The 15,774-nt window shown below is 33.7% G+C and overlaps 1 protein-coding gene across 1 annotated transcript; it reads right to left on the bottom strand.

Annotated features, from left to right (window-relative positions):
- Positions 1–223: 223 nt before the first annotated feature.
- On the bottom strand, positions 224–11,153 carry LOC143916457 (uncharacterized). The gene is made up of 3 exons (XM_077437579.1): positions 11,088–11,153; positions 431–678; positions 224–361 (listed from the first exon to the last, which is right to left on the bottom strand). Exons 1-3 carry the CDS (start codon positions 11,107–11,109, stop codon positions 251–253), a joined length of 381 nt encoding a protein of 126 aa, XP_077293705.1. The 5' UTR covers positions 11,110–11,153; the 3' UTR covers positions 224–250.
- Positions 11,154–15,774: the final 4,621 nt, after the last annotated feature.

Raw genomic sequence — 15,774 nt, 5'->3', positions numbered from 1 at the left:
TTGACATTTCGATAACAGAGCAACTTTTATATGTATACGTGATACTGCATTGCAGTGTAAATTGAGTAAATACATAAAGCTTTGTTGAAATCGAATCAAGCGTATCTCCAGTTGAAATAACATCCATGACAATTTAAAAGGTTTTCTGTTTATATGTTATTATATATCTACATTTCATTTAAAAATATACCTATTTACAGAATACATTACAAATTGTAATTCCTTAATAAATTATTCTTATCACATAAATTTATAAGTACTGCAGCCTGTTTTGAGATCTTTGGCGTGGAATGAAACCAGCGTGTACCAGCACATTGTATATTTCTCTTCTGGGAATTTTTTCAGCTTCCCTCGAATACACCTGAAACACCATTCTTTATTTTAAATTTCCAAATACAATACAATTCATACACAAAAACCAAAACCTTACCGGTATTTCTCCTGGGGCCAATCGGCTGGAATAGGCTAACGCTCTGGCGGTCCTCGGATCTTGATAAAAAGGATTTCGCAAATGAGACGGCAATCTTGCTTCCAATTGTGCATTCCTGACTACTGCTGCATGAGGATTTAAATACCTGTCAAACCCCTGTGGAGCAGCATCGATCCAAGTCAAAACACAGAAAAATATCACGTATAACGCCAGTCCGATATTCTTCCATTGTGTCTGTTGTATTCGTTCTGAAACACAGTAAGAACCAAATGAGTCGTATTGATTTTGATTTTCCTAGCGATTGTTTTTCTAGCTCAGTGGTTCTTAATATAAATTTGTCTGTATTGTATATACTTATGTATATCATTTGAAATAAAATAAGATATCGATTATTCATTTCACATTGAATAAGTATCATAGACTGGGTTTAGGGATTCCAAAAATATCGACCTGTCACTACCGGTCGAAGTGTATTTTCAGTTGTAATATATTTCAACTGGCGTTTTAGGTCATTCATATTCGAATACAATTCAACTAGTAAATTATATCTCTACAAGCGCAAGTACACTTTCAACGATGTGCGCGAGTTATATTATATGTATGAGTTTCGACAGCTCAGTTGTTTTTACGAATGCTTTAGAATTCAATAATGCGTTAATATTTGCTAAATATTACGAATAAAGGTTATGGGTACAGTATTACGATAAGAATGTTAAATAAGACTATTCTATAACTATAAGAATGTTCAAAACAAAAATGTGACTTTCCAACTCGATTTACAATATTTTTAGAATACTTTATTTTTAATTTTTAATTTATGTTACAATGAGCGGCTCCTTTAAATAGCTGGTCAAAAAGGGTTATTTGTGGACTCATTCTTTCACTAATCCATACAAACTAGCCCAGGGTTTCCCAAACTATGTTCCGCGGAACACTGGTGTTCCACGGAACCTGAATTGGTATTTCCGCGAAAATTTGGCTATGGTTTTATAGGCTGCAACACATTTAAACAACTTCTAGCTCAAATTGAAAGGTGAGTGATTTTCAATCTCCACTGATATTTATGAATTCAAAATCAAAGCACATACAGGCGGAGAGTTTGAATAGAAATTGGATATGGAAATAAAAATTGTGGAAAAAGTATTATAATATAAGGTAAAAGTAATACAATTTTTAATAAGAGATAAAATTCAATTTTGGATTTCATCAGTTTAATTTAATAATTTTGATTGTTTTCCTGCCTTAGATGAATGACTTAAATTTTAAAGTAAATGAAAAGCCAGTAGTTTTAAAGTAGATGAATTTTCAAGCCATTAAATGATTTCTGAGCGAGTTTGTCAGAAGTATACCCCTATATGGCAATAAAAGCTATTTTTGTCTTACTTTCGTTTTCTACATCCTATTTATACGAAGCAGAATTTTCTTATTATGCTGCAACGGTCAAAGTGCAGGAACAAAGTTGACGCTAACCTAAGAATTGAACTCACCTTTATTGTGCCTGATATCAAGAAGATTTGCGATTCAAGGACTAAAAATCATCCAAGTCGTTAAGAGCTTTGTTTACTATATTTATGAAATAGATAATAAATTTTTTAATAATATATTTTATTTTATATTTATCCAACTTTAAAAATAAGCTAAGTGTTCCGTTAAAATTTCTGGGTTTGTAAGTGTTTCATTACATAAAAAGTTTAGGAAACCTTGAACTAGCCGATACAACGTTTTCTTCTAAATTCAAAACAATTCAACTAACATAAAATTGAAATTATATTTCGGTACTACCCGTAATCTATTTTGTACTACGGACGGCTGAATTTTGACCAAAAACCGGTAAAACCTGTTTCTGTAGAAACGGTATTGTAATCCCTAGATGAAAATTATAAAAAAAACCGAGTGTATGGAAGGACACGTACCATACTTTAATTTGTAAATGTAGAAATTAGAAAAGTAGGATTGTATTCAATATGTGATTATAGACTATCGGTTTATGATATGACATGTCATATCATATTGTTGCGTAGGGGTGGGTGGATCCAAGTAAAAGGCCAAAGTCGTGTCACAGCATTTATTGATGATTAAAGAGATACACATACTGGCAGAGCTCAGTCCAGAATGTCTTGATATCGCCTAAGTGCAATCATTGTTTAGCCGACTTGCACTTAGTTTGCAGATAATCCTCGAAACCAATTATAACGGTCACACAGTCTCTGGGATGCTACCCGGCCTAATCCGATTGCCGGCGGCTCTTTTTAGTATACGTTACGATATCATATCGTATCTCGTCTTGATACATTCCTTCTCTCCCCCGCGATACTTTTCATTCCCCACCCGTCATCCCTTTTTGTGGACCCAACCGAGTGACAAGCTTTCTAAAACAACCGATAGGTATCGCCACTGCAATTCACTAGGCTAAAGCGTTTCGTTTCACATCCGGTGTCAACTTAGTATATATTGAGAAATTAAAGCTCAAAAAATTATAATATCTGATAGAAATACGTTTATTACGAATAAAAAAATGCATGTAAAAGCTTGGTTCATACCCACAAAAAATATCAATATGTCGTGTTTTCTCAGTTTTTTTTTTAATTTAAATCTTCATAATCCAATTTGGCGGTAGCTTGAATAGGTCATGTTAAAAATCACTGTCTAGTTGATACGTTTAGTTGATACCACATATTTAAATTGGCGATGTCGTGTGATGATTGTATGCGATTGCGTTACCGATTGTAAAATGTCGGCAATAATGCAAACTAGCACATTCTCTACAGAAAACGTGCCTCGACTCGATTACCTCGGTCGACCTAATACTTATCTACTATTAGCAACAAAAATTAGACATTTGTAGATGCTTTCATAAAACAAACATTGAGAAATGTGTCGCGTAGTTTATATATGTATGTGTGTATATGTGTACGTATGTAAATATACATATATTGTATTATATAACCTCCTACGAGATATTTTCGATCCAAAATAAAATCTAGTACATCAAGAGCCATCGATGTATTTCCAGTGATGTAGTAGCTTATTCAGCTCATCTCAGCTCAACTCAGACTTTGAGTCTAGGAAGTATTTGCGGCAGTGAAAGCAAACCGGTCACTTTCTTACTGCCCGCTAATTCACTTCGTTTCGAGCGAGAACTTCTTGCGCGAAAACTAGTTCACCAAAACCAACATAGATCGAGGATCTCAAAAAATAAACAGCATTCACACAATGGTCAACAACTGAAGCTTATACAATAAAGTAAGATATGTATATCTAATATATAATTTTGAAAGAGACTTTGTATGTAAGTTTTGTTGGGAGCATAGAAAATAAATCAAAGTTTCTATGACGACGATATCGATTATTTTTTTTCGATTCAAATACATTTAATAAAAAAACAAATAAATTTTAAATTTTAATTTAAATTAAATAAAGAGCGCAGCCGGGTAAAAACACTAATAATACTATACAATTTATTTAACTAGCATTTTATCACAAAATCACTTCAATAGAATAAGTGAACACCAGCTTGTTGCCGAATGTACCCGTACACTCTGTACCATCTAATAAAATATCATAAAGCGTCAAACAGTATCTCTGAAATTCAATAAGTCAATATGCATGATTTGAACAAAATGTGAGTAAGAAAAATTGTACGGTGTGGAGTATTAATATGAAATCCAATTTAGTCATGATACCAGATGAGTTGCGTATAAGTGTTCAATATTCCCTGTAGCAGCCACGAAAAATATTACAAGGAGATAATGGTTCTCAGAAGTAGTTCTGATAGAAATAGCATCAAATTTTAAAATTATGCGATGAAAAATTTAAAATATGTAGATCTCCTTGATGGACTTTGAGTGCCCTTAGGCCAAACTTGACCTGAGATGACTTTTGTGAATTCCTATGAAGAAATATGCTTCAGTGTCCATTGACACAATTCTTTGAGTTTTTGGCGACCTTGCATCTCCACTATAGTCGGCTCCAATACTTCTTGTTCCGGTCGAAGATCACAATTAGTGGCAATCAAAACACAATTAGAAAGGAGAAGCGATGAGTTGCCCAAACGATCATTATATTATACAATACATATGGCCAACGCTCGCATACCGTCCCTGATTGATGGCCGATTGAATATTGGTGTAAGGAACATGTTATTCCACCTGATCATCATCATCGTGACCTAAATACAAAACTGCAAGTTTTATCAATATCGGTAAACTGTTTTTTCACTTATTAATTCAGTCATCTATTCACTTTGATGATCATGATTAGATATATTTAATTATGACCTTAAAGTAAACCAAAGAAGCACAACCCGTGGCCTGCGGGCCACATGTGGCCCGAACATATGTACATATGTACATACATATATCTGTTGCGGCCCAAAATGATTTACTATATCATCCAGTGTTTCATTGAATATGAAAAATACCCATGTCAAAATACAATAACGAATCTTTATCCGCTGCATATTCTACATTGATATCTATATAATTTTAGAATGGTTCCTTTCAAAAAAATAACTTTCTTTAAAAAAATTTTGCATTCGGCGCAACCTGAAAGTATTTAAATAATTTTTGATATGTAAATAATATTAAAATTAGGATAATCAAATGATATGCGGCGTATGACTTTTATTTAGTGGTTTTTTATCATTTCAAAGACAGGAAATATTGTAATTTGAAAATTTTAAAATAAGCACTTTCAACCCCCATAAAAATATTCAGAATTAATGTTTTCCCCAAAACTTAGAGGGGCCTCAAAAGTGGAATAGTCTAAAGTATTTCCTCTTCTAAATCCGGCTCAATCTGAATATCACAATTTTTTAACAATTTTACGCACTGCGGCCCGCGAACAATTAAAAAATACATATGTATAAGATAACTTGGCCCATCTGTCAAAAAGGCTGTGCATCACTGAAGTAAACCATGATTATACTCCATAATAACAATGACGGGTACAAAAATTAGCACTTTTAATTTGAACTTTGTTTGTGGGTAATCTTTTACATTTTAAATATTTTTTTTATTTCGGCATATTTATCGCATATCCAATTTGCCCGTTTTCTGATTGATATTTTAAATTAAACTTTGGTAATGAATAATTTAAATTAAACTTTGGTAATGAATAATAAGTCGCGGGTTGAGCGAGCTCGGTGCGGACGTGTGTTTGTGTGTTGTTCCCGATAAGTATGTAGAATTTTGTGTTAAATTGGAGCTAAAGAGGAGGTGCTGGGATGAGTATGTAGCTCTTCTGGCGCCTCGCAAGTTAGTACATATTCAGAATCATTACCTATGCTTGATTTCATATTTTTTAAATGGAATTTAAATTTATAATATTTTCATATTTACATAATTACCCACATAATTTCGATCACATTTCTTTTGATAATAATTTACTATTAACGTCGATTGATTTATTAATGATAGTATTGATAATATTTAACGTTGAATTATTTCATATTTAATATTGAGTGAATGGTTTGATATTTAATGTTGAATTATTTCATAATTGATTATTTAATGTTGAGTGTTGAATTATTTCATAATTGATTATTTAATATTGAGTGTTGAATTATTTAATATTTAGTTTTGATAATTTAATATTTGATATTGGATACTTGTACTCAACGTTAACGTTATTGTTTGGTACTAATTTCATAAATATTATGATTGTGAATAAACTGTCTATATATGTAAATATATCATAAATGGAAACACACGTCCGTCCGCACGGAGTAATTAATAAGCTCAGAGCAGAGCTCCATGCAACCGCTCAGGTCCCCAAGTTGCAAATAGGGGAACGACTCTTGCAGTCAACTGCCATGGCGACATGGTGGTCCTGGACAAGGAGCGCTGAGATAAGAGTGGTGATGAGTGAATCCGTGGTAAGTTTCACTCTATAAAATGTCACACAACACTATGACGGTCTCAGGTCAGCGGCGAGTAAGTGCCGCCGCTTAACAAAAGCACAACCCGGTTTTCAAAGGTACCGTATCATCTTTGACAGAGAAGGAAACTCTATAATAAATCCCTGGTAGTGGGCAGCAGCTCTGCCAGTATAAGATGTCAAAACATTTACTGCGCTGTAGAAGGAAGTGGGAATCCACTGCAGTATTCTCCCAAGATAACTATGATGTACAAAAATAAAAGTGTGAAGAAGTCTGACTCTCCGGCTGACACCCGGCGCCTTCGAGGTTCCAGGTCTCACGGTGTGAAATTGGCTACTGGCCACATGCATGTGACTCACCAGGCATCATGTGGAAAATATGCGACTGGAGAAACTTTACGGAACAAATCCAAAATAGGTACTTGGAACGTTAGAGGACTCCTGAATCCTGGGAAAACACTGGTTGTTGAGAAAGAGATGTACACTCATGGGCTAGATATACTCGGAATCTCGGAAACGCACTGGAAGAACAACGGCCATTATAAAACTTCAAATGGAAATACGATATATTTTTCTGGTAACCAAGATTCGTCACATAGCGGTGTCGCGGTGATCTTAGCATCTAAATTAACCAGTGCACTAATTGGCTACAACCCCATAAGTGACAGACTTATACACTTAAAACTCAACACGCATCCGTATAAACTAAACATCCTTCAAATATATGCTCCTACTGCAGATGCCGAAGATATTAAAATAAATGCGTTCTATGCTTCACTACTCGATACATTGTCAAATATCTCAAACAAAGAAATGACCATCATTCTTGGTGATTTTAATGCCAAAGTCGGTAATAATAGCAACATTGATAACATAGTAGGTAAATATGGATTGGGTATTCAAAATGAGAGAGGAGAGAAACTTATAAGTTTCTGCATTGAAAATAAAATGTCCATTATGAATACTTGGTTTCAACATCATCCTAGGCGATTGTACACTTGGATATCTCCTGGGGATCGTCACCGCAACCAAATCGATTATGTATTAATAAATTCTAGATGGAAATCATCGATACATAACGTCAAAACATATCCAGGTGCAGATTGCGGATCGGACCATAACTTACTTGTTGCTAAATTTCGACTGAAATTGAAAATGATTAAAAGACATCAAAATAAAGCAATTAAACTCACCAATGATGATGTAATTAATTTTGGCAATGTAATCAGAGAAAAAGATGCAGAATTCCAAATAAATCCTAATGTAGATGTAGAAGAGTCTTGGAAAATTTTTAAAGATCTCATAATTCGGTATGCCAGAAAACATCAAACACCGCAAAATGAACATCGTAAGTCTTTTATCTCTGATTCAACTTGGGTTAAGATAAAAGAACGTAAAAGACTTAAACAAACTGGCATAACATCGACAGAATATCTTGAAAGGTATGCAATATTACATAAAGATATTCAAAGGAGTTGTAGGCGGGATAAAGCTAAATATATAAATGACATATGTGAGGAGATAGAAAAACACGCATTAAAGAATCAGGCAAGGGATATTTTTCACAAAGTAAAAATCGTCACTCAAAAATTTTCACCCAAAACTTGGACAATAGATGATCAATTTGGAAACACGCTTACAGATATTGATGTGATACTCAACCGATGGAAAGAATACTGTTCGGAATTGTACAGTGGTAGTTCGTCGACCTCAATTGTTTCCCTAATTGATGATGTCAGGGAGCCTGACATCTTGACATCTGAAGTTGTAAATGCCATAAAGAAACTGAAATGTAAAAAGTCTCCTGGCAGCGATGGTATACAAGCTGAACTTCTGAAAGAGCTTGGTGAAACTGCGATAAAGGCGCTATGTAATATGTGCAACAAGATCTGGGTAAACGGAGTATGGCCGAAAGATTGGGTCAATTCAATATTCATTCCCTTACACAAGAAAGGATCTACAAAAAAATGCGAGAATTACAGGACCTTAGCCTTAATATCGCACTCTAGTAAAGTATTGCTGTATATAATTAAAGATCGTTTGAGCAGTTACCTTGGATGGCAAATACCGAACGAACAAGCAGGGTTTGTAAAAGGCAAAGGGACGAGGGAACAAATACTGAATATACGTCAACTCATTGAAAAATGTCGGGAGTTTCAAACTCCAGCCGTTCTTTGTTTTATAGACTATAAAAAAGCTTTTGACTTTGTGAACTGGGACTATCTGTGGAAAGTTCTACTGGACATGGGAGTCCCCATGCATCTTGTAAAGATAATACATAACTTGTATAATGATAACAATGCAGTAGTTCGAATCAATTCGCTAAACTCGACAAATTTTCGAGTACAACGTGGAGTAAGGCAAGGGTGTATATTATCTCCAGACCTATTTAATATATATGGAGAGTATATAATGCGTAGAGCACTGGATGGTTGGAAGGGTGGAGTGTCCATTGGTGGAAAAAAACTATCCAATCTTCGGTATGCGGATGACACAACGCTCATAGCTAATAATCATGAAGAAATGGCCGAACTGATCCGTCGTGTTGAGACAGAGAGTAATGTGCTTGGCCTCCAGATAAACCGCCCCAAAACAAAAATTATGATAATTGACCGTCACCAACAGCTGCAAAACAACAACTCAGCTTTAAACGGTATAGATGTGGTTGATAATTTTGTCTATCTGGGGTCACTCATATCTAACAACGGCGGCAGCGAATTGGAAATACGGCGCCGGATTACATTAGCAAAATCGGCAATGTCACAACTAACGAAGATTTGGAAGAATAGAGCCATTACAACTGCTGTCAAAATCCGTCTCGTGAAGAGTCTCGTTTTTTCTGTCTGCCTTTATGGTGTCGAGACGTGGACCATGAAGGCGGCGGATAGACGGAGAATCGATGCCTTCGAGATGTGGTCCTGGAGACGGCTACTGCGCGTGCCTTGGACCGACAAACGCACGAATGTGTCTATTCTTGAAGAATTGAAAATCAAGGATAGATTGTCAACAATATGCCTGAAACGTATATTGCAGTTCTTCGGCCACATTGCACGAAGAGGTGAGGAGAGCCTGGAGCGGTTGGTTGTGGTTGGTAGCGTCGAAGGCAGAAGAGCCAGAGGCAGATCCCCCGCACGCTGGACTGACCAAGTATCTGCAGCGACGGGCGCTTCCACGGTAGCAAGTCTTCACCTGGCCGAATTTAGAACTGAATGGAGGCAGCTGGTTGACCGCACATCATAGTCACGATCCTCAGTGATGAGGGAACCGACAGCAATATAATGAATAATTTGTATTCTTTTGGATCATATTTGAATAAACATACATACATATGTATGTACATATAATAAACTGAGAATATATTTTCATTACATATGTATGTATGTTTAAAAAAATAGGAATCTGTACATAATAATAGATTCAATATATTTTATTTTTTTGTACTTAAGGTATGTACATATACATACACTGTCGGTCAAAATCGTATAAAGATTAACACTTCTGAACGCTATATATGTACATATGTACATAGATACAGCATAGAGATAATCAATTTTTTATAAAAGATTAATTTTAATTATAAAAATAAAAAAACGCTATTTTTGAACCATAATCTTTATTCTTAGTAGTATTAAAATAAAATCAAGTCAATATTTACATCTTTTCGTTGGCTTTTTCTAAATTAATAAAAATTTCATGTAATTTTAAATTATAATATTATAAAATTTATTGATTTTTTTGTACGCAACCTACATGTGGATAACACATGTATGTATGTATGTATGTACATATGTATATGTAGTTTTCGTGAAAACTCGAGATTATTTTTATCTACCCACTCAATTTGAAAGTAGATGGCTTCGTTTGAATATTTTATAATATTTGTATTGTAATTGGAATTGGAATTGGGATTTTTTCATCTTAGAAAGGTCAAAAATGTTGTCGCCTGGATTCTGTCCATACCCATATATATGTATATATATATATATATACATATATTAATACGAAGTATTGTGTAAATACACATACATATGTACATATGTATTTGGAGCTTAGTCGCATATTTCACGTAAAGCGAAGTTTGGGCATTGATATATTGCATCAAGTGAAACAATCCTTCTTAAGAGGAATGAATTTGCATTTAAAATTAGGTAGATAATAATTTAAAACAGAATGAAGCGGCAATTGATGTCACAAATATTTTGACTAGAAACTAAACAAATGCATTTTTAGACTCAAATATTTAATATTATACATATATTTTATAATATTACTAGTCGATTGAAAAACTTTTTTAAAATATTTGTATGAATTTTGACTTCGGTTGCATACCCCTTCCAATAACATGCAGTCTATACTCAATGCAGTTAGAGAATCGTGAAATTGTATACAAAATGTTGTGGTTTTGAATTGAAAACTTTATAGATTTATTTGCATACATACAAACATTCAACTTATTCATGTTTATAAACACTTTTTGTATACATACATAAATATATTACTTGAATATTTTCCAATGTGCTGAATATACGTACATACATATTTTAATTGAGCTCGATTCACACAGTTCACACCCGTTATTAGCGGTCATAACTTTTGGCTGACATTTCAACACACTTTTTACACCATTATCCAACCGGCAAAACGCGATGCATTTGACACGACTATTGTGCAACAATTTCCGTCTCAAACTTACCAATAGTATTCATAAAAAAATAGCAGACAAACATGGATAAATTTTAAGGCAACCTCCGGGTAACATAGTAGTTGTCAAAACACTCACGCTTTTGTATGCCTTTCAGCATGATGATGGAAGGGAATGTAACGGTCGACACTCGTCGTCTGAATGGTCAACTGGTCAACTTTGGTGATCTCCCAAGACAACGATGATGATGGCGAGCCCCTCTCTCGATCCTGACTCCACCACCACCACCAGCATAGTTATCGGCTGGTCAGCAACGTCTTGCATAAGCGCCAGATCCGGAACTGCTATTATGCCGCCTCTCGCTGCACAGACTCGAATGCAATCAGGTTATATCCAATGCAAATCATATCCGAAGCTATCCTTGAATTCGATACGAACTCTTGTTTCGCTTCGTATCCAAACCATGGGGCTGTATTATCATGACAAATATCTTTGGAGTGTTCCATTAGTCGCAAACAATGACAAAGATTACTATTAAACTAGAATTCATTCATTTAATAATATTTTGGTCATATATTACCTCTGTATCCATGAGAATCTGCTTAAACTCCTCATTCGAATTGTATTGAAGAGATCTAGGTGAAGTGAAAGTGTATTTTATTTTATTTATTTTTATTTATTTATTTGGAAAATTTACAGTTTATTAAGTTACATAGATTGATAGTAAAAAAACATAATTATGTTAAGTAAACCATTAATAATTTTCACATGTAGGTAAAAAAAAGAAAAGCTCAAACATTTAAAATAAGAAACAAAAATGATAATAGAGTAAGATAGTTAGAGAAAACAAAAAGAAAAAAAAATAGAAATAACAGTATAATAAAAATATCAAAATAATAAGAATAATAATATGATAAAAATTATGAAATAATAAAAATAATATAACATATAACAAAAAACAAAAAGACAAAATAAATACATCAAAATAAAAATTCATAATCACAATCGTAAATTTTCAATAAAATTAATCATCGAAAAACAAATTTGCAATAATCACTCTAGCTTGTATAGCATTAATATTAATTATTATATATAGCCTTTGAAAGGGGCGAGTTTACGAATATGTCTATGTAAATATGTACAGATTTGTTCTGAATAATCTTGGTGGGTAAAAGTAATACTCGTAGCCATGTGTTTTTCAGGGGTGCACCTCACGGGATCGAATTAGAAATGCACGAAAAACCAAATATTGGAAAGTAAAGATCGAAAATCGAAAGATCTTAAGTCGAAAGATCAAAAAAAAGGGTGCATGATAAACCGTACGTACTCACTTATTCTGCGCGCGCACATTAATACGGGAGGAAAAGCATGTTCCTCTCTTTCCTGTTGTATCCTGCTCGCGAAAATTAAGTGAGGATGTACGTGATTATGTACCGTTTACCATGCACCCTTTTTTTTATCTTTCGAGTTAAGATCTTTCGATTTTCGATCTTTGCCTTCCGATATTTGGTTTTTCGTGCATTTCTAATTCGATCCCGTGGGGTAGACCCGTTTTTCAGAAACCTTAAGCCTCCAAGACCGGCGATACCCATTATCTAAATCTAGATCAGTCGTACCTTTTTATAAATTGCCAAATTTTACAGACGACTTACATAGTTGTTCCTGGTCTCCGTGACTTGACAGAATGTTAAATTACAGATAACGCAAATATCGGAAGGCAAAGATCGAAAATCGAAAGATCTTAAGTCGAAAGATCAAAAAAAATGGTGCATGGTAAACGGTACATACTCAATTAATTTGCGCGAGCAGGATACAATAGGAACAAGAGGAACATGCTTTTCCTCCCGTATTCTGCGCGCGCACATTAATACGGGAGGAAAAGCCTGTTCCTCTTGTTCCTGTTGTATCCTGCTCGCGCAAATTAAGTGAGTATGTACGTGAGTATGTACCGTTTACCATGCACCATTTTTTTTTTATCTTTCGACTTAAGATCTTTCGATTTTCGATCTTTGCCTTCCGATATTTTTGTTTTCTGTAATTTAACATTCTGTCTCGTCACGTAGACCCAGTTGTTCCATACAACAATTGATGATTCGAAATATTATGTCTTTTTTTATTTGGGAAATTTCTTTCCCTTTAGGATATTGTGAACTAAAACCTGAACTAAAACTGTGAAAATCTGTCCTTTTCACACCATCTCGACCAATAGCATTTCGTACGTCCAATTTTTTTATTTTCTATATGAAATGCTATTGGTCGAGAGGCGCTGAAAGAGATAGCATGTACATATGTACTAACTTTTTACCTAAGTCTCTTCTTACAGCGGATGACTTATAAGCCTTTCTGGTATATACATATGTACATACATACATATAAACATACATAAGTATAAAATATAAACTGTGAAATTTGGCCTGACTGTATACTAAATTTTAAAATATTTCTAGTTGGCCCTCGTTCTGAAAGGTTTGAGACCCCTGATTTCAATTAGCAAAGGTTCGAATATCAGTTGACCTTATTGTAGATCGTAACTCGAACCTTGCGCGATCAAACTCTTAGTTTTAAATTAGAAAATAGGAAAATCAACGGATCAAATACAATTAAATAATAAAGTTGCAACACACTTTACGTGATCAAAAGTCCAAAAACAAATTACATACATATTATATGCACATATGTACATACTTTGATGCAATCATCACGCGTTAAGTACATACATATATTGTCGTCATCTTACAAAGCACTCGTCTACTCATCAATTTCGATAACTTTCGATAATGATTATTACTATTATTATTCTTACATATTGCCTTTGCAGTAAGTCAAGCTGTTTTCACTTCTCCTCCTATCACGAATTTGATTGATTCGAATAAATGACCCTGTATGTAATATATGTATCCCAAAGTTGTAAAAACAAACCGTAAAACTTTCATAGACAGAGTACCTACTGAGAGGTAGTATAAAAAAACTGCTGGTTCTAATTAAAAAACTGTAAATTTAGATAGTGGTCTAAATAAGTAAATTATCATTATTATTATGTAGTGAATTGAAATTTGATTATATGATATAAGAATTTATTATAGGTCAAAATAATGTCATGCTGCATTTCCATGGAATCACACGTCCACGTCGTGCAAACTAGGTATTGGCATGAAAGATCAATAGATCAATGCCCCAGATCAACAAATATCCCACTAATATAAATAAATTATATAAAAAAACAATTCGAATACATTAAAATAACTTAAAATTCGCGATAAGATGAAATTCCAAGGTTCATCAATAGAATGCAATTTGACGTCGAAAGTATTGGATGAGTCAATACCTTGAAAACGGTAAACAGAAGTAATCGGTTTGGGTCAAGGTAAATTCTATTTTGAATCTGTTGGGTTATTTAACTAAAATTATGTTCGATGAGGCGAAATTTTCAAACTTGACATGGTTTTAATCGAGCTTACGTTTGACTTTTTCATTGGAAATTAGCTGCACAGTTTGACTGTTTTGTTTTACTTTTTTTGCAATAGAATATTTTGCAAGTGTTTATACGCAAGTATTTACTATGTATGTACATACACAAATTTATTTACTTCAGTTCGAACTCTAAAGTATGTCCATATCCCATAAAATTCCATATTACGTATATTTGACAATAACTTTCTTTCAAAATGTTAGTACACATGTGAAACAATGTAATTATTAAGACATCAAAGATATTTTAAAATTTCAAAAAATAATATTTATTTACTTCTTTTAATTGTATACATAATGCCGGCTCGCGGATGTAATGCGCTTATGTGTAAGGCTAAAAAAAATATTCAAATACATAAAAAAATAAAATTTAAGCATGGAACTAACAAAATTTTGTAAAATTATAAAAATTAAAAAAGTTGAAAATTACAAAAGTTTTCAACTTTAAGTAAAATGAATTCACCTGTTTATTATTTTATTGTTTGGCTTTTTGGTTTTTATCGGCTTTTAAATTTGTCCGCAAGACATTAATATTGAGAGATTGGGCAATTTTATCTTCTATTGAAATTTGGAGCATCATCTTCTAATCAAAGTTAGATTATCGTTATGTATACTCGTATTTTAAAATTGTTATTCTCGTGTAAGTCGAAAACATGGAGGCTCATAAGAATGCTTATATTATGTACCGACGGGACTCTGTATGACGTCACTGAGTCCCCTTGTATCCTGCTCGCGCATACGTAAGCAAGGCTGTGCGATAAAAACGAAGAGATTTCTACGACACACCACTGATATGTATGTATGTATGTATGTACTTACATAGTAATTGGGTATAAATTTAAGTTATCGATTCGTACTGACTAGTCGTAAATGACATTGTACATACAAATACATGTAAGTATGTAGATTAGTTTCTGCTTGATAAAGTTTTAGAATGGAGTGACTAGCCGGTATCACCTTATGTTGTCACGTCACCAAAATTTTATTTGCAATAGTCATGAACACAAATCGAATTTTTAGAGGATGATTTATTTGAAAATTTCTGTATTGTACACACATATATGTATGTATGTACATAAAATTAGTGGAAATTATTTTTAATCCCCAATGTTGAAATTTGAAAATCGTGATTAAGAAATTTATTTATAAATAGCTTAAAATGTATAAAACTCAATTTGACCCCATACATTCGAATGCTACATACATACATACGTATGTATATAGGTGCTCCGATCAAAATGTTGTTACGCACAAGTCACGTAACAGGGTCAAGATTGTTATGGTTGCGCTTCCATTCGTCGAAGATTCACCATTTTCTATTGCCTTGCATTGGCCAACGCAATGCAGCGTGAGTGTT

Source organism: Arctopsyche grandis, chromosome 1 (genome assembly GCF_051622035.1).
Source record: "Arctopsyche grandis isolate Sample6627 chromosome 1, ASM5162203v2, whole genome shotgun sequence".
NCBI classification, from domain to species: domain Eukaryota; kingdom Metazoa; phylum Arthropoda; class Insecta; order Trichoptera; family Hydropsychidae; genus Arctopsyche; species Arctopsyche grandis.
This window is presented reverse-complemented; position numbering and strand designations above follow the sequence as displayed.